The following is a 20,953-nucleotide window of genomic DNA, read 5'->3' as shown; positions in this document are numbered from 1 at the left end:
CCCTCTGCTGTGAGGGAGGGGCCCCCCAGGACTAAAGAGGAGGCCCAGCGTTTAGGAGCCCTCTGCTGTGAGGGAGGGGCCCCCCAGGACTAAAGAGGAGGCCCAGCGTTTAGGAGCCCTCTGCTGTGAGGGAGGGGCCCCCCAGGACTAAAGAGGAGGCCCAGCGTTTAGGAGCCCTACTGCTGTGAGGGAGGGGCCCCCCAGGACTAAAGAGGAGGCCCAGCGTTTAGGAGCCCTCTGCTGTGAGGGAGGGGCCCCCCAGGACTAAAGAGGAGGCCCAGCGTTTAGGAGCCCTCTGCTGTGAGGGAGGGGCCCCCCAGGACTAAAGAGAAGGCCCAGCGTTTAGGAGCCCTCTGCTGTGAGGGAGGGGCCCCCCAGGACTAAAGAGAAGGCCCAGTGTTTAGGAGTCCTCTCCGGGGGTGAGGATCAGTGGTGAGAGTGAGGGCGCGGCCCGCTGCTCTGGGCTATCATCTCTCTGCTGGACACGACTGCAGTGTGGAGGTCCGGCCAGCAGGGGCAGCACTGAGGAGGCCTCATTCCTTTGTTTGTTCTGGAAGAATGGTAGAATGTCCCACTGGTGTCTCACTGGTGTCTCACTGGTGTCCCACTGGTGTCCCACTGGTGTCTCACTGGTGTCTCACTGGTGTCTTACTGCTGTTGAATCAATCCTCACTGATGCATAACTTGAACTGTATATGATGTAGATAAGTTAAAGCCATGTGCTGAAACACGTTGGAGGGTTAGCAGTAGAAGCTTCTCACTGACTCTGATGCCAGTCATATTATCTATGTTTCATCAAGAAAGGAACGTCAGAGATTTCTAGATTAAATAAATAAACATAATTGTAACTCTGTATGTGTGTGTGCATATGTTTATGTGTGTATGTGCGTGTGTGTGTATATAGTACGGTTAGACTTGGAGGATTTCAACTGAACAAACGGGAAGAATCATCTGAACACACGAGAACGTTCAGTTGATCCACTGAGTTGTTTATTGACATTATGCTTTATGAACAATTACAAATCATAAACAGGTATCTTAAATAACTGAACATGTTAACTTGTTGTTCCCAACAGAACACAAATAATCTATCTTCAGTTTAAAGTAATTCATAACATCGTTACCCTTTCCCATAGAACACTTATCATCATCTATGATTATATTGTTAAATCTGCTTTAAGTCACGTTCCATGTCAGGCATAGCAAAATAAAAACTGATATTGGATTCCTTTAATACGATGTTGAAAATATATAAAATATTGTAGTAAAATAACGTGCCATCAATCGACATTTAAAACACATTTGACACTAGAAAGTAAATCTTTGTACAACCTTAACCCAAAGGAGGATCTTAAAAGTCCTTTCATGGTTTATGCTGAACCTTTCAGAAGCCCAATAAAATGCAGCATCAGGAGTTCAGTATTTAAACCAAACACAAAGAGTTGTATTTCCACTGAACAAGTGGACCCCTCAGAGCACCACCAGCTGCTGTTCAACAACCCCACGCGCTACAGGTACGTCCAGGGTCCACATGTATTCAAACGTCCCCCTAACAGCTGGTCCTCAACAACGTCAGGACTGTGAGGACCCCCCCACACCCAAGCGGCCCCCTCTGATCTGACCCTCAGCAGCTGAACACAGAGAGGGCTGAGAGATGAACCACAGAGAGACACTCATGTTACCTGCTGCTTCTCACCGCCACAGACCTGATGTGTGTCCATGAACTGACTGACTGACTGACTGACTGACTGACTGACTGACTGACTGAGTGTGTGTGTGTGTGTGTGTGTGTGAGAGTGTGTGTGTGTGTGTGTGTGTGTGTGTGTGTGTGTGTGTGTGTGTGTTTGCGTGTGTGTGTGTGTGTGTGTTTACGTGTGTGTGTGTGTGTATGTGTGTTTACGTGAATGTGTGTGTTGTGGAAACCCAACTCCGGCACAGCGCCCCTGGTAGCCCAGGGGCCAGGCGGTAGAGGCGGTCTACCACCCATTCCCACCAGATGGCGGCAGAGAGCGCATTGGTGCCAGTCAGTGCGAGGCGGACTGCGGCTCACCTGAGGAGCCGGTGGAGAAGCAGGGCTTAAACAGCCTGCTTCAAGGCTCTCTCAGGGCTCTCCCGGTGCTCGTGGTGAGGGATCCACCAGGGGGAGAGACCTCTTCGTGGGTGACGTGGTTCCCCCCAGAGGGACACGTGTGGTTAGAGAGAAGGGGACTCTGGAGGACTGAGATCTGTGACATATTTCAGCCATAATATCTAGCCACAGGGAGCAGCACCGAGCACATACAGTAAAGCTGCAACATTTGAACATAGGGGGCAACAACGAGCACACAGATGTAGTGAGCAGGTTTAAACGTTGTAGAAGAAGCCTACCTTTACCTCTCTATATAAGGAGCAACATAACTGGGAGGAGACAGAATCTCTTGGGCGGCGTATCCTAGATATAAAGCTTAGAGACGCTCCGCGCGTGTTATATACCATTCCTCTCCTTTTGTTTCATAGACGATAGACAATAGACCAAAACCTTTACCAAATAAAGTGAGTTAAAAGCGATCCTGTCTCGGCGGCCTTTCCTGGACTGAAAACAACATAACAGATCTCACCCCCGACGAACCGGAAGCCGGGAAGGACGTTATACCCGGAATACATGCCTCGCACAGAGACGGATAGAGGGAGCTGGAGACCAACGGACCCACTTGTCTCGGAGGCGACCGGCGCGACCGCGGAGAGCGCCGGAGAACCCGCCGTGGCTCACGGAGCCCAGACTTTAGTTTGTTCTTCTTTCCCGGTGGGAGACACCCGACCCGTCGCATCGCTTGTGTTTAATAAACGCGCCTTTTACGGCTTAACGCAGAGAGACGTGTGCTGATTGGGGGAGGCGGGGCACGTGTGTGTGTGTGTGTGTGTGTGTGTGTGTGTGTGTGTGGATTCATGAACGATGTGTGTGTGTGTGTGTGTTAATGTTTGTGTTCATACCAACAAACACATAGTGTTTGTTGATTTGGGTGTGTTTATGACAGTGAACATGTGTGTTTGTCTGTGTTTCTATGGGTCTGTGTGTGTGTTTGTGTGTGTGTGTGTGTTTGTGTGTGTTTAACTACAATGGACACTCCCAGAGACACTGAGGCACCAGGCTTACGTAACGCGAACACAGGGAGGAGGTCCTCCTGGGAGAAGGTGGTCCTGAAGGTGTGGAGGTGTGTCAGTGTGTCTGAGGACCCTCCTACACCTGGGGACACTCTGTAGAAGGACAGAGTGCCAGCAGGCCGGTCCAGATACACTCCTACTCTGTTAGAGCCAGCGGGGGAGAGAGGTATGACTGTGAGACTACCGTTGTACCGGACACCGTAATGATCTTCATCACAAAGAAGAACCCAGGACTTGTTGTTCCATCCAAGCCAGCTGTCATCACCCGCTCCTCTCCTTGTGATTCCTCTGTATGCCACTCCTATATGACCCTCTCCTTCCCACTCTACCTCCCAGTAACAGCGGCCAGTCAGACCCTCTCTACACAACACCTGGCCCCAGTGCTCAAATCTCTCTGGGTGATCAGGATACGACTGGTCCTCTTCAACCCGTGTCACCTTTCTGTTGTCCTCAGTCAGAGAGAGTCGTTTGTTGGCTGTGTTTGGATCCAGCGTGAGTTCACAGGCGTCTGATGGGAGAAACAGACATGTTTAGGCTGCTAAACCATTATTATTAATTATTACACAGCTCTTCTCACTGCTGTAGAATGCTCCATTCACTTGCATGGGCCTTCCCGACTTCCGGCGGTCAATTATCTTTTGATAATTGACTGTTGCTAAGCATATAATGACTGCTCTCAAGGAAAGTGTATTTTTTGCCTCTGAATCAGGTCTTTGGTATCACTCCGCAAGTAGTCCGGAGTAGTAACTTATCAACCCCAGCGTATTTGGTTGCTAAGCGACGTCAACGTCTTTGGCGGACTATTTCTCTGCTGATCAACACTATGAATGGTGTTAGGTTATGGAAGAAATGTATAGCTTTATATTTAATTGTCCTTACTTTAGTTCTGTTATGTTTGGGTCTGGGTTCCATGTGAGTTATATGGGAGGGTTACTCAATGGAGGGTGTGTGTATATGCTGCCATATGAGTGGTGTGTGGCTATAAAAGGATTAGGGGATGCCATGGACCCCGGGGGGCGCATGTCGTCACGAGAGCGCGACCAGCGACGCCACGGACCCCGTTTGACACCTCCAGTGACTGGGTAACCCTAGAAACCAGCTACACCGACCCCAGTCATTACCTCTTTCTGTTTAATGGGATGACCTTAATCAAAACCTGAACTAACCAACTCCCAGAGGACACACCGCTCACAGAGACAGAGCGAGCTGGCCCCAGGAGTTCCACAACAACCCACGGGTAAGAGAACCCCCCGTGAGAATACATCTCACTGTGGACCCCAGAGCCCATAGTTCAGTCTCCTGTATTCTCTCTTGCTGCTCTCTTACCTCTCTTATGTAAGACTCAAGGTTAGAACTACCCTTAGGGGTCAAGTTCATAACAATGGTAACACATCAATTGTAAAAAGACAAACCGTGTGAAGTATTTTTTTCGTTTTGTCAAATAGCTGCGTAATAAGCGGGATAATGTATAGAACGTCGCCGGTCATTATCTAAAATAAGCCACTTCAGGGTGAAGAAAGACAGCTGCGCTTCACGTCGGCGGCCTGTTCGCCCTGGCGGGGCTTATTCTCCCGATAATGTTCTACACATTATCCCTTACTTAATCATCATAATCATCATCATTATTATTATTATAACAGCATCACCCCTAAAGATAATAATAGTATTCTAGCTGAAATCGTAGATGAAATACATGTATCATTATAAACATGTTATTATGAATATGATGTGCTACGTCTAATGCTAAAATTAATTATAATAATTATAAAAATAAGAATTACAATAGCAACAAGATAATAGTATTATTTATCATGTCCGTTTTTGAATATAATATACACATAATTATGATTAATAGTATCCTGATTATTATGGTGTAATGTCTAATGTTCTAATGATAGTAATGAATGAAACTAGAAAATGCATTTCCTGCAGAAAATGGTAGGTTTAATATTAACCTTGTTAAGGCTCCGTGACGACAAGTGTGTAGATTTGTTTCGTTTGAACGAAGGTTAACGGTTAAAAATCGAAGTTATATATATTATTATATATATATATATATATATATATATAATTATCATAACAATAATAACACACTAGTTTTTCTAATAGAACATACAATAAACACATAATTACTAATTACTAACCCTAACCCTATTATCATTATTATTATGATATGATCATGTCCAATAATAATAATATCAATACTACCAATATTCATCATAATAAATAAATAACAATCATAAAACCTATTTGATTTGATACAAGTAGGATTAATTGTGATTATGATTGTGTACATTTTTACACACGTAACATGATGTCAACCATCATCTTCATTCCCAGAAGGATCTGAATGAACAGACGTCACCTCCTGCTGTGTGAATGGACTTTCCATCTCAATAGTTAGTGTATGTTGTGATGAATCAAACAGACACTTACACTTGTTTAGAGTTGGTTTCAGCCTCCACACTCCACCGTGCTCCACACTGGGGGGAAACAAAGTGGAAGCCGCATGTTGAAACATTCCCCTTCATCATCTGCTGTCTCATCACTTTCTACACAACATAAGTTACAGCTGCCTTTTCAAACCACTTCATCTAGCAGCAGGATAAATCCTTGTAGGAGACTTTGTCCCTGAGTGGTGAGCTGTCCTCTCTCTACCTGAGAGTGTCCAGTCTCCAGCGTGGATCCTCCAGTCCAGCAGAGAGCAGCGCAGCTCCAGAGTCTCCTGGGTGATTGTAGCTCAGGTCCAGCTCTCTCAGATGGGAGGGGTTGGAGTTCAGAGCTGAGGCCAGAGAAGCACAGCCTTCCTGTGTGACCAGGCAGCCAGATAACCTACACACACACACACACACACACACACACACACACACACACACACACACACACACACACACACACACACACACTTTATTTATTCTACCTGGATGAGAATAGTTCATACTTAAGTAAACAGGTTAATAAAGCATGAACTCCATAGAAGGTCAACTAAAAGCTTTATGATTATATTCAGATCACAGCCCGGCTAAAGCCTCATCACCATGTCTACACTAATGACAACCCCTCAGAGTTACATAACATATAACATCCATAACATACAGACAGCAACCCCTAACCCTAACCTTCACATCATCTGGCCAGTGTTACATAACATATAACATACAGACAGCAACCCCTAACCCTAACCTTCACATCATCTGGCCAGTGTTACATAACATATAACATACAGACAGCAACCCCTAACCCTAACCCTCACATCGGCTGGCCAGCGTTCTGTCAGCTAGAATAACCTTTTAACTCATAACAGACTAGCAGTTAACAAGACAGCAAAAATAAACAACTCCCTTTCAAACTAACAACGTTTTTAAATCTTCCTGAAATCCTCGTCCTCTGAAGTTCTGCTCCTCCTCTCATCCTCCCATCTGTGGTCCACTGACACGCTGACCCCAGCCTACAAATGAATAATGATGCTGAATCTGTCCGGGATCTTAGACACGTGTCGTCTGTTCTGTTAGATAACAGCCCACCTATTCCTGAGGGGTATTCCATCAAAGTCGCTAACGAAAGCGGCGATTAGTTGATTAAGCCTGGTTAGAACTAGCGCCAACTTCCACTTGAGGCTGAAGCCGTTCCATCAACGCAGTTCAGCCGTGCCTTGCTTAGGTTAGTTCAAGCCAGGTCTATGAGGAGTACAGTTTAGTTGAGTTTAGTTTTTTATTATTATTGTGTCATGCATTAGCATGCCCAGCCCACAAGGACTTACAAGACACCATTATAAAACAGACATACCAAAAACCAAAAGTAGATGCTAAACAATACTAACATTGACGATATAAACCATCCTGACGTTTCATCCAGGCTTTAGTAACAAAAGAGGCTAACTTATAAACATTAAAGGTAAACAAACATTCCATCCTGGCATCATCATTACCCCAAAATATTTCAGGGTTTTGAGCAAACAGTTCATTTACAACAGGTACTCTTAGTTCATCATAGAAGGGACAGTATAAAAGAAAATGAGATTCATTCTCCACTTCTCGTAAATCACAAAGTTCACAGAGTCTCTGTTCCTCTGGGATATTTTTAAATCTGCCGACCTCAAGTGCCAGGGGAAGGATTCCCATTCTTAATTGGGCAATCAAGGATCTCTGATTTCTTGGTAAATTTGTTTTAACATATAATTCTGTTTCATAATTATGCTTGATTTGGATATATGTCCGTAATTTCGGTTTTAACATTATATCATTTACCCATTTTTCATTTAACCCAACAAGTAACTTTTTTCCAATTTTGGTTATGCTGCATGATAAATTATTTCTATAGATATACTGAAAATCTGCTTCTTCAAAGACAGCATGAATCTCTGTGGCCCATGGAGAGTTCTGGACTTTACTCCAAAGGAAAACTTTCTTATTGATCCTGTCATCTGACATATTAATAAAACGATTCCACAGTCTAATCATATCACACTTTCTCCTTATTATACCAGGAATCCAGCCCATGTCACCCTGAGCAGCCAAAGAGGGAACATATTTATGAATACCCAGAAAACAGCATATAGCTCTGTTTTGTACTGCATCTGAAATCCTTCTTTCTTTAAATCCCCATACCCCAGCAGCATAATTCACAATGGGAGAAACATATGCATCATACAGTTGAGAGTAAGTAGAATAACCAAGGTCTTTACATATTTTTAACTTGTTAACAACGGAACCCTGAATCAGCCAGGAGTTTAATTCCATACAAGCATATAATAACTCAAAAAGGGAACACCGTAACCATTAATAGAAACAGGGAGGCTGCCTGGCACAAACATCTGCGATCTGTTGAATGCATAAGTAGTATTAAGCGTAACATATTTTAATTTAATATTGACCATGGATTTAAAAGCAGGGAGATAGTCTTGAGTTAACGTGTCGGACTTGCACCCGGTCGTCCGGGGTTCTATCCCCACGCAAGTAATAGTAATATAGGGAGGATTACTAGAGAAATCAAATAACTTTTCATGCCATTTATTTTCCATTTCTTTGAATATTCTTAATTAGGGAATTAATAAAATTAATAAAGGGAATTACAAAATGAAGCCAACGCCAAGAATACTACACAATACAATAAGTCTGGACGCAAACTCGGGTCACACGTATCACAGGGTAAGTGCTAGACTATTCACCCAGCCGCTGATTACTGATTACGCGATAATACATCGATTTGTGTAAAAATGTGTTGAAAAAATAGCCACAGTAATAATAGATAGCAATTCATTGAATTATTTCATTTGCATCATTTAATCTTAGACCCTTAGTGAAAATATACGCTGTTTGTACTTCATATATGTGCATTTATGACAAAATTGTGAGGACTAGGTTTGGCAGAACCTTCTGATGGTACAATTGTTGCTGACAGATGGATTTCTCTGAAACACCGCTCAAGTTAGCCTGACAGTTAACCTGCTCCCGACCAGGTTATTTTGGTCGGATAAGTTGCCATGGTTACTTAGTGGAGATTCCCTTAAGCCACATTAATGGAACGATAGCTGAAAGAAGCTAGGCTAAGCAAAATAAGCCCTGCTTTGCGTTTAGCTCGGTTGATGGAATACCCCTCTGGATCCTCCCTACATATTAAACAAACCCAAAGACACATTTAGCCCTAACCCTGACCTGAGAGTTTCCAGTGTACAGTGTGGACTCCCCAGTCCAGCAGAGAGCAGCTTCACTCCTGAATCCTGCAGATCATTGTTACTCAGGTCCAGCTCTTTCAGACTAGAGGAGTTGGAGCTGAGAACTGAGGCCAGAGCTTCACAGCATCTCTCTGACAGATGACAGCCATTCAGCCTTCACACACAGAATAAACAGAACATGTTACTGTGTTTATGTCTTTAACATTTTCCAGAATTGAAAGAGAAGTTTTTATATTTAAATGATAATAATAGGCTTAAAAAGCCTGACTACATGTGAATGAGTAGAATAAGAATAATAACAAATAGTAAACTGTACTAATATAACATATGACTTATACTGTCATGAAAACAACAATATAAATATGTTGAGTTATTATTGTAAAAATGTATTATTTATGAGTCTATGTTGTTTCTTTTATGCCTGTAAATCTGTACATTAAATGTCTTTATTGTAGTTTGTTTTGTACTCTAATATAGATCCTTGTGCTGTAAAGGTTTGCACATTGAGTAAAACTGACCTGAGAGTTTCCAGTGTACAGTGTGGACTCCCCAGTCCAGCAGAGAGCAGCTTCACTCCTGAATCCTGCAGATCATTGTTACTCAGGTCCAGCTCTCTCAGACTAGAGGAGTTGGAGGTGAAAACTGAGGCCAGAGCTTCACAGCATCTCACTGACAGATGACAGCCATTCAGCCTTCACAGCAAATAAACAGAACATGTTAGGAACCGTGATTAAATGTTTTCTTTAACATTTCTGAAGGTTTTACAAATGATTATACATTTGATCTTAAAATGTTAGTTATATATATATACTGCATATATTATTTATATACTGCATACTGCTGTTAGTTGGGCCATTTGTCTTGTGCTTTTCACCATTGGTTGGTAGCTTAGTGGCCAGCGTGCTTATAAGGTTGGTTTGGGCAGGGGCTTCTGAATATGTGATTTCCTTGGATTTGGGACAAGGGATTATAACATCTGAACCTCTTTTATTAATGAAATTAGCTGTAAAATGTTGACTCTAACAACAATACTAATAACAGTTCTATATTTCTGAAAACGGTATCATAATATGACTTTTATAGTAGTATGTATATTGTGTTGTGTATATTGTAAAACATGTTTTATTTTGTTAAAAATTAATAATTTTTTGTTACTCTGTATTCCTACATATTCAATTATGTTCAAGTATATGAAAAATATTATAACATAACAAAGACCTTATACAGTCATAGTAAAAAAAAAAAAAAAAGTTCCATAGAAAAATATATTGTGTTGATCACGGCCGTGGTCGCCGTGTCCGTGTGCCGCAAAGGATCCTGGGAGGCTCGGGGGAAGCGGCACCGCCACCAAAGGAGTCGTGGGTGTGGGGGACATGGTTTGTGTTTCGGACGTTGTGTGCAAATAAAGGCAACTCTCGAGGTTGTGCGGTGTATGGGGCACGAGACTTTTAGGATTACTTTTCAACTTTTAATTTTCGCATCCCACACAAACAAGAAGGTATAATATGTCCAATGGTACCACTCTAATAAACGTGGTCATCAAGGGTACTGAGTTAGTGGATGATATAGTTTGACGTCATTTGGGAGTAATTCTCAAACCAGGGGGCAGTAGTTGTTTTAAAAGTCTTATAATGTAGAGCATTGTGGTATAACTGTTTGTACATTAAGTAAAACTGACCTGAGAGTTTCCAGTGTACAGTGTGGACTCCCCAGTCCAACAGAGAGCATCTTCACTCCTGAATCCTTCAGTTCATTGGAACTCAGGTCCAGCTCTCTCAGACTACAGTTGTAGATGAGAACAATGGCCAGAGCTACACAGCATCTCACTGACAGATCACAGCCATTCAGCCTTCACACACAATAAACAGAACATGTTAGGAATTGAGATTAAAAGTGCTTAAAAGTTCCAACTAGCTCACAGGAGAAACATGGTGTAGCTGACGAACAGCACAGGGCCGTCATTGGGCCAACACAGGAAGGGGAGGACGTCCAGTGATGCTAGCGCCTCGGCTCTCCTCGCTGCTATCAGGGAAGTGAGCTCAAGGAGATGACTGTGGACATTCAAACTTCCTTCAGCAGCCGCCTGAAGGCCTTGTAGGGATCCTGAACTCAGTGTGAACAGAGTCAGACCTAACGAAGCAGAGGGCTGCGGAGCCAAGTTGGGCCTCGAACTCGCTGAATGCTTCACTGACTGATTGGGCGTGTAAATGCAATTAAAATGGTTTCCCTCCCTACATTTCTTTATCTCCATCAGTTCCAATGCTTCCTTCTTTAAGACTATTGAATCCTTAATTCATCTTTTATTTTGAATTTTAAATCCCATCTATATATTTTTATATATTGCTTAAGCACATTAACAAAAACCTAAAACACTAAGGGCACTTGCCCTTCCTGTCTTCAGACACTTTTACCGTGTTTCAAAATCAAGGACGACTATGAAATCTCTCTGGGGTTCTGCATCCCTCCATATTCAATCATTTTATGTTGCTCTGTATTCCTACATATTCAATTGTTTTATGTTCTGTATTCCTACATATTCAATCGTTTCATGTTCAGTATATATATTCTGTATCTGTAATACAGAACATAAAATGATGAATATGTAGAAATACAGAACATAAAACAATTGAAAATGTAGAAATACAGAACATAAAACGGTTGAATATGTAGAAATACAGAACATAAAACATTAAATGTAGGAATTTCCTACATATATAATCGTTTTATGTTCTGTATTTCTACATATTCAATTATGTTGCTCTCTATTTCTACATATTCAATCATTCTATGTTGATAAAGTATATATAAAGAATATATGTAAAAAAATTATAACATAACAAGACCTTATACAGTCATGGCAGCAAAAAATATAAATTGTTGAGTTGTTTCTATGAAAATTATACCTTTCATTTTTATTTAGACTTATAACCTTTGATGGATGTAAATACTGTGGCTTCATTTGTTTAACTATCACTGTCCCGTTAACAGGGGATTGTGGGAAGGCACTATTATTATATTTTGTGTTTATAATTGAAAAGTTGCATTGAAATAGCAACTTTTGGATTACTTTTCAACTTTTAATTTTCACATCCCATGTAAACAACAAGGCGTCAACAATATGCCCAATGGCACCACTCTAATAAAGTGATCATCAAAGGTACTGAATTATTAGCTGATATAGTTAGGCATAATTTAGAAGGAATTCTCCAACCAGGGGGCAGAAGTTGTTCTAAATGTCTTCTGACACAGAACCTTGTGATTTAACTGTTTGCACATTGAGTAAAACTGACCTGAGAGTTTCCAGTGCACAGTGTGGACTCCCCAGTCCAGCAGAGAGCAGCTTCACTCCTGAATCCTTCAGTTTATTGTTACTCAAGTCCAGCTCTCTCAGATTAGAGGAGATGGAGCTGAGAACTGAGGCCAGAGCTTCACAGCATCTCTCTGACAGCTTACAGCCATTCAGCCTTCACACAAAATAAACAGAACATGTTAGGAACCGCAATTAAATGTTTTATTAGACTTTTCGGATAGTTTAACAAATTATTATACATTGGATCTTCAAATTGTATCTATATATTAGGTGTAAAATGTTGATACTAACAACAATACTATAACAGTTGTTTTGTAGTTCTGAAAACTGTATCATAATATTACTTTTATAGAAGTATGTATATTGTGTTGTGTGTATCTTAAAACATGGCTACAGATACATTTTGCATGTTATTGTAACTTTTATATTCTAGTATTATAAATATTGTGTTGTTTGCATTGTAATACATGTTCTTAGTGCATCCTCAGAGATGTTTTGTATATTACTATTACTTTTATATTCTAGTATTATGTATAGTGTTGTGCGTATTGTAATACATGTTATAAGTGAACCTACAGAGATGTTTTGGAGGCTTTGATCACTGGCAGCAGCCCCAGAAGACCCTCCTCAGAAGCAGAGTATTTCTTCAGGTAAAACACATCCAACTGCTCTTCTGATGTCAGTAAGATGAAGACCAGAGCTGACCACTGAGCAGAGGAGAGAGATTCTGTGTAGATACTTCCTGATGTCAGGTACTGTTGGATCTCCTCCACTAGAGAATGGTCATTCAGCTCATTCAGACAGTGGAACAGATTGAGTCTTCCCTCTTGAGAGAGATCTCCACCTATCTTCTCCTTGATGTAATGGACTATTTGGGAATTGATCTGTGACCTTCTTCCTGTCTGTCCTGGCATAACTTTTTTAGTTATATTGCCCAGTAATGTACTTCCTCTTGGTCCCAGCAGACCTTGTAGGAGCATCTGATTGGTCTCTAGAGAGAGGCCCAGGAGGAAGCGGAGGAACAAGTCCAGGTGTCCATTCTTACTCTGTAAGGCCTTGTCCACAGCACTCTGGTAGAGGAGGAGGAGTTCATCTTCCCTGGAGGTTGGCTGTTCTCCTGAGAGCAGGTTGACACCAGTGTTGATGTAGGACAGAAAGACATAAAGGGCAGCCAGAAACTCCTGAATGCTCAGATGGACAAAGCAGAACACCTTGTCCTGGTACAGCCCACACTCCTCTTTAAAGATCTGGGTGAACACTCCTGAGTACACTGAAGCTGCTCTGATATCGATGCCACACTCTGCCAAGTCTGCCTCGTAGAAGATCAGCTGGCCTTTCTCCAGCTGGTTAAAAGCCAGTTTCCCCAGAGAAACAATGATCTCCCTGCTCTCCGAACTCCAGTGTGGATCAGTTTCAGCTCTCCCATGATACTTCCTGTCCCCCTGTATGGACTGAACCCTCAGGAAGTGGCTGTACATCTGAGTCACGGTCTTGGGCACCTCTTCTCCTCTCTGGGATGTTTTGAAGAAGTCCTCCAGAACTGTAGCAGTGATCCAACAGAAGACTGGGATGTGACACATGATGTGGAGGCTTCTAGATTTCTTGACGTGAGAGATGATTGTGCTGGCCAGTGTCCCCTCTCTGAATCTCTTCCTGAAGTACTCCTCCTTCTGTGAGTTGTTGAACCCTCTCACCTCTGTCACCATGTCAACACAGTCAGCAGGGATCTGATTGGCTGCCGCAGGGCGTGTGGTTATCCAGATGCGGGCAGAGGGAAGCAGGACTCCCCTGATGATGTTTGTCAGCAGCACATCCACTGAGGTCGGCTCTGTGACATCAGTCCAGGTCGGGTTGTTCTGGAAGTCCAGAGGAAGTCGACACTCATCCAGACCATCCAAGATGAAGACTACTTGGTCATAGTCATATCTATAGCTTCCTGATTCTTTGGTTTCAACAGAAAACTGATGAAGAAGTTCCACTAAGCTAAACTCTTTCCCTTTCAGTAAATTCAGCTCTCTGAAAGTGAGAAGAAATGTGAAGTCTATGTCGTGGTTGGTTTTGCCTTCAGCCCAGTCCAGAGTGAACTTGTGTGTTAAGACTGTTTTACCAATGCCAGCCACTCCGGTTGTCATTATTGTTCTGATTGGGTTATCTTGTCCAGGTAAGGGTTTAAAGATGTCTTCACATCTGATTGGTGTTTCCTCATTGGGTGGCTTCCTGGAAGCCTTTTCAATCAGTCTGACCTCATGTTCCTTGTTGACCTCTCCACTGCCTCTCTCTGTGATGAAGATCTCTGTGTAGATCTCATTCAGAGGTCTTTTCTCTCCTGCTCTAGCGATTCCCTCAAGCACACACTGGAACTTCTTCATCAGATGAGACTTGAGTTTATGTTGGCACTGGACAGCAACAGCTCCTAAATCACAAACCAATATGACTGGTGTAAAGAAATAAGTAAATTATGAATTCTACTTTATATGGATCTTATAACTGTTAGCAGTGCTGTCGTTGTTGAGTATCAGTGGTATCAGTGACTTGCTAACCTGATATAATAAGAAAGTGGTGCATCTCTTCCACTGAGTTATACTGCTGTTGATCTGCATTTTACTGTTTAATATTCTTTAATATGATACCCCCACAATAACCCTACACATCTGGATCAAACCATTGAACCTGATACCCCACAATAACCCTACATATCTGGATCAAACCATTTATACTGATACCCCCACAATTACCCTATATATCTGGATCAAACCATTACCCTCCGGAAGGGAATAACTCCACATGCAAAAGATGGACGTTTAGAAATTATCTACCTTGGTATACTCCAGTATGAACAAACTAAGAGTCCTCTGCAGCTCTTCAAAATAAAAGTATTTCATCTGTGTTCTTAACAGTTTTTTCTCTTTTCAAAATAAAAATAAAAATCAAGGGAGTCAATAAGAGTCTCTTACCACTCCACAGTGAGTCGGCCAGTTCCTCCTGGTTCATCTCCATCAGGCAGAGCTTTGTGATGTCCACCACTCCCTCTATGGCGCGCCTCCTCTGCTCCTCGTTCTTACCATCCTCCTCCTCCTCCTCCCTCTGACTCTCTGAGCATTGTGGGTAATCTGAGAAGAGATCCCTCCAGAGCTTCTTCAGCTCTTTGTCCAGAAAGGCGTGTGCGTTCTCCTCAGCCCTCTGGAACAGAACAAACATCAAGGAGAACTTTAATCTGAAACGACTGAGGATATAAGCATCTGTCCTAGATTAACGTCTCGCTGGTCTAAAGAGGGAAGGCTGGAGACTATTAGCTCCACAGATGCTTTTATTGCCCATGTAGAGCCAGGGGTACCGCTAGAGATTGTGGGCACTATGAAAGAATATATTGGGCCTCCAACCTAGACCACCCACCAGCCTAGAAAACCCATTTGACCACCCATAGATTGATAGACTGGTAGCTCTAGTGTAGCCTAGTGCTAATTACCCAATACTTTATTTATTTTACCAATAGCCTACTGTCATTGACCATTGATGTATGAATGTCAGAGGTACATGAGTAGCATCTCAATTTACTGTTGTTTCTGGTAAAAAAGACTTTCCTCAAAATAAGTTTGTCAGACACCAGTAATACCCCACTGGCTCTGAACACCTCAGTAAAATGTGACAGAAAAGGCACAGACCGCTTCATACCCTGCTATTAATTTTCACCACTAGGGGTCAGTATTCACAGACCTTCCCTGGCTGTATAGTAGATAAGTAGAAGGAAGTGAGCGTAGGCCTTGCTGCTGCAAACCTCAGTAAACAGACTTCCCGGTTCATCCACTTGTCTCCCTCATTTATTGATTCATATATATATATATATTTACTTTTTTATTTTTTTATTTTTTTATTTATTTTTATATATATAAATACATGAATTTCATGTTTGAACTATTTAATTGATATAAGATTCTATGATTCACTAGGTAGCTCTATTTATTCACCAAAGGTGAATAAATAAAAACCTGTAGAGCTGAAGTCAAATGTCTTGTTTCATTTACACACTTTGATCAGCTCTGCTTGATGCTGCTGTACAGACTGAGCACTGGTAACCTTTGACCTCTCCTGGGGTCGCCTGTGGAGAACACACACACACACACACACACACACACACACACACACACACACAATTTTAAACTAAATATTTCCTGACTTGTAAATATTAGTCTACAACAAGCAACTGGTCTACTTGTTTGCCTGTTTAAACCTCCTACCTCTCCTCTCTGGAGGGGCGTCTATCTTTACTGAAGTTAGGACCATGACCCATAGATCGGTCACTCTTCATGGAGACACAGCTGGGTCCAGGGGAGTCTGCTCTCTCCTGCTGGACTCTTCTAGAAAAACAAGAACCAGGATTAACCAGAATACCATGGATGTCTGAGATATTCTGTCATTTTATAATCTCTGACAAATCATTACCTCTTCTCAATAGACTGATTTCCATCTCTAAAGTTTAAAGGATGTTTCATAGAGCGGTCACTCTTCATGGAGACACAGCTGGGTCCAGGGGAGTCTGGTCTCTCCTGCTGCTCTGGGCTTCAACACACACACAGCTTTTACTCAGACTAATGATGGAGTCATGATTTCACTGCTGAGCTCTGAGATGGACAACAGTCACAGACAGAGAGATCCTCTTCTTACCTCTTAGATTTGCTCTGGTGACCATGTTCCCCAGACAGAGTGGTTTTAGAGGAAGGACCCCCCTCCTCTCTCTCCTCATCCATAGTAGACTGGAGACCTGGACACAAACACAACTACATGTTGTTTCTGTGCATTCTGTTTGAGTACCAAACGTGAAATTACTGCAGTGAAGACTTCCTATCCTCCTCCTGTCACACACACTCAACACTCTCTATGTCTAGATCACACACACACACACACACACACACACACACACACACACACACACACACACACACACACACACACACACACACACACACACACACACACACACACACACAATCACTATCTATGTCTAGATCTACACACTGTCACTCTCTATGTCTTTATCCTGTTGATTATTCATTAACAGAATCAATTATTTATTTTCCTTTTGAACTTTTCCAGGACAAATGAAATTTCTCGGTTGAAAGAGTTTACAGATCAGTGTATTTAACCGTTATCACGACAGTCATGAACCATCAATAATTAACTAATGTTCCCAATGAAACTCCACAATAAAAGTCCACAACAGAACCAAACTGACTCACTACAGTACAGACTGAAACTCCACAATAAAAGTCTACAACAGAACCAAACTGACTCACTACAGTACAGACTAAACTCCACAATAAAAGTCCACAACAGAACCAAACTGACTCACTACAGTACAGACTCATACTGTCCATAAGAAGATGGTTAAAACTCATCCTTCCAATACAATTAAAAACCCTTTATGTTTGAGTCCAAATCGTTTTCCATTTAAACAAAAAGTTGTTCTGTCCGGTTCCTGTACCAGAGGATCCGTATATAAACGCCCTCAAGACAGTGAAACTAGTTATTGATGTTATGTCCCATATTCCTTCATTAAAACAGGTCATCTCACTTAGATCAGCATCTCTTTAACAAAACAAACTTGGAAACACCAAACTAGGACCGGAAACAGATTAATTTAGTAAGAATATATTATTATAGTAAGAACACATCACCAGTCATCTGAAGAAAGCATGAATTCAGGAAACAGTACCTTATCTTCTCCGTGATGAATCATGTACTGTCCGTGTGGAAATATAGAAGCACAAAAGCAAGGAAAGGAGGGAATAAAGAGATTTAGGTGTTCACCAAAAAATAAGTGTTTTGAAACGAGACAGAACATTAAACCGGTTCTAAAGGTTCTGAGAGTAAAGACTGAGCTGCTGGACTCCTCAGTGCAGACAGATCAACTGATGAAGCTTTGAACCACAGCTTACTACGGCTACATGCTTTATGTTCCTATGGCCTCCGCCAGGGCACAGAACCAAAACTGATAAAGTGATCGATAAGACAGCAACGGTAAAGAAACCACCAGGTCCCAGTGGTGACGCCCACACTCAGGGCTGAATAGAGAAACTAAAGTAAGACTCCCAGGGTATAAAGTAATGCTGTACTTTGTATCGTCTGTGGTGGTCTCTCAAAGTATCAAAATACAACTGGAAAGTTATTACCTCTAAGGCTAATTCAAGGTTAGTTGCTACTCAACTCACATTTTGCTTGATAAGACCCTGGGGCCGGTACCAACTTGCATGTGATGTGCAAACAAACACGGAGCAAATACACACAGGGAACCTTTTCCAACACACCCCCACCCGTCTGGTCAGATTAGAGGTCACACTCTCAGTCAAAACCTGTGTTTCTAAAACTGTAAGTGACTTTCCTAAGGGGGTCCTAGTCGTGAGATTGTGTGCTGCCTCGTGTATGAAAACATAAAAGTACAAATGCAAGGAAGATTGAATTAATAAAAACACGAGCTCTAAAACACGAGTGTTTAGAACGGAGACAGAACATTAAACCGGTTCTAAAGGGGTTGAGAGTAATGATTGATCTGAGCTCCTAAACCATAACTGTTTTCAGTGATAAGATGAGAAATAGCAACGGTCTGAGGAGATCACAGTGGACACACACCTTGCTGGAGAGCTCCTGTGGGGACCTCCTGTTCACTGAGCCCTGAAGGGGACCCCCTAGTGGACACACACCTTGCTGGAGACCTCCTGTGGGGACCTCCTGTTCACTGAGCCCTGAGGGTGGCGCTGCGCCCCCTAGTGGACACACCTTGCTGGAGAGGAGCAACAATACTCTGATTCCCTGATCTGTTTATTTACAGACGTATCTAAGTTGGATTCATTTAATTGTTTCCTTCATTCCTCCTGCCGTCTTCATCCAATTAATGATTCCCAACGTTAGAGGTGTTTAGTAGCAGAATCAAGAGCAGCCATTAGGAGCCCAGTTAGGGGCCCTTGAAGGAGCAGTGGGGGGGGGAGAGTGGGAGGGAGGGCCCCCCAGGACTAAAGAGAAGGCCCAGTGTTTAGGAGCCCTCTGCTGTGAGGGAGGGGCCCCCCAGGACTAAAGAGAAGGCCCAGTGTTTAGGAGCCCTCTGCTGTGAGGGAGGGCCCCCCCAGGACTAAAGAGAAGGAGCACCCTGCGGTGGAAATGCGCCATAGATCACACACTATCAGTGTGTGACTGTCATGTAAACGTACTGACTCTCTCTGTCTAGAGCTACACACGCTGTCATTGTTGTGAAGACAGTTCATTTTCTTAAGTCCAGAGGTCTGAATCATCGCCAATTCAAGACTTTTTTGGAGCAATCGGAGGCAGATTTTGGTGACGTTATATACTTCTCTGCTGTCAGGTGGCTGAGTAGAGGTGCCACATTGAAGCGTTTTTTTTAGCTTGAGGAAGGAAATAAGAGTTCATGGAGTCAAAAGGACAGGATTTGACACAGCTAAGTGACACTAAATGGCTCTGTGATCAATAGTTTTTGTGTGTTAATGTAAGAGCAGTTAAAACAGGCCGGTCAGGAGCACCAAAGTAAGAGCGGAACAGGACACAAATGGACAATTATTTATTTCCCTTTAGATCCGACAAGTTATAAACCATCAATAATTAACTAACGTTACCAATAAAAGTCCACAAGCGACCAAACTGACGTCCCTACAGAATGAAAGTCCACAATACAAACAAACAGTTGTGTCCGTTCCCGTCCCAGAGGATCCGTATATAACGACACGGTGAAACTAGTTATTTATGTTCTGACCCATACTCCTTCATTTAAACACAGCACCTCTTTTACACCACACACCTGGAAACACTGAACTTGGACTGGAAACTAATTCATTTAGTAAGAATACATTCATATAGTAAGAACACATCACCAGTCATCTGAAGAAAACATGAATTCAGAAAACGGTACCTTATCTTCTCCGTGATGAAACGTGTGCTGTCCGTGTGGAAATATAGAAGCACAAAAGCAAGGAAAGGAGGGAATAAAGAGATTTAGGTGTTCACCAAAATCACAGAGAAGTGTTGAGAAGCGAGACAGAACATTAACACTACATTACTATTACACACTACTACGTCACATCGGTTATGTTCCTTAAGCTGACCCCACACTACAAGATAAATGTCCCGATATCGGGGCCGATTTGCCCCTTACGAGAATCGGGGTGGCGTTCCCATGGCAGCCGAATCGGGACGAAAATCGGCCAAGATTATCCTGTAGTGTGGGGTGTTCCGTCTTGTGTTCTAATCTTATGTCGGATCGGAGAGCAAAAATCGGCTGCGATTCTCGTTAAGTGTGGGGTGTACTCCGACTCAAAAATCGCATAAGATAAAAAAATCGTGTAGTGTGGGGCAGCCTTAAGACATACGATACGCCAGAGCAACAGTTGAAGGAAGTAACGACCAGGTCCCAGTGCTGACGCCCTGCCCCACGCTGAGGGCTGAATAGTGAAACTAAAGTAATGGCGCATTCACACAAAAAGCGACGGGGCGGCGCGACTCCACACAACGTCAACGTATAGACGCGTTCCAGGCGCCTGTGTCTATACGTTGACTTCGCTATTGGTGTGAACGCGGCTTAAGACTTCAAGGGTATTTAAAGTAATGCTGCTCTTTGTATCGTCTGTGGTGCAATCCTGTGACTCTCAGAGTATCAAAATACTACATAATAACTATATAATAACTACAAAAGGAAACACTTTTACTTTGAACACTTTTCTGAGTTAGGAGACATAAAAGACAACAACAACAACAACCCAACAAAAACATTAGTGAGAGGCCTCAGTCCTTTGTTTGTTCGGGAAGAATGGCAGAATGTCTCACTGGTG

The 20,953-nt window shown here is 42.5% G+C and overlaps 1 protein-coding gene across 1 annotated transcript; it reads right to left on the bottom strand.

Annotated features, from left to right (window-relative positions):
- Positions 1-2,945: 2,945 nt before the first annotated feature.
- Positions 2,946-17,418, bottom strand: LOC311362602 (NACHT, LRR and PYD domains-containing protein 3-like). The gene is made up of 12 exons (XM_084482480.1): positions 16,788-17,418; positions 16,566-16,682; positions 16,361-16,477; positions 16,152-16,221; positions 15,080-15,305; positions 12,702-14,538; positions 12,106-12,279; positions 9,334-9,507; positions 8,796-8,969; positions 5,800-5,973; positions 5,578-5,624; positions 2,946-3,649 (listed from the first exon to the last, which is right to left on the bottom strand). The coding sequence occupies exons 1-12, from the start codon at positions 16,868-16,870 to the stop codon at positions 3,006-3,008; spliced, it is 3,837 nt and encodes a 1,278-aa protein (XP_084338606.1). The 5' UTR covers positions 16,871-17,418; the 3' UTR covers positions 2,946-3,005.
- Between the last annotated feature and the right edge of the window lie 3,535 nt (positions 17,419-20,953).

This window comes from Micromesistius poutassou (assembly GCF_964030765.1).
Source record: "Micromesistius poutassou genome assembly, chromosome: 17".
Classification (NCBI taxonomy): Eukaryota; Metazoa; Chordata; class Actinopteri; order Gadiformes; family Gadidae; genus Micromesistius; species Micromesistius poutassou.
This window is presented reverse-complemented; position numbering and strand designations above follow the sequence as displayed.

Excerpts from the sequence above, each read along its gene's own strand:
- LOC311362602 (XM_084482480.1), bottom strand. The coding sequence starts at position 16,870 with ATGGATGAGGAGAGAGAGGAGGGGGGTCCTTCCTCTAAAACCACTCTG. Across the intron at positions 12,280-12,701 it reads AAAGCCTCCAAAACATCTCT|GCTGAATGGCTGTAAGCTGT; the intron begins GTAGGTTCACTT and ends TTTTGTGTGAAG. Across the intron at positions 3,650-5,577 it reads GAAACCAACTCTAAACAAGT|ACGCCTGTGAACTCACGCTG; the intron begins GTAAGTGTCTGT and ends TTCTCCCATCAG.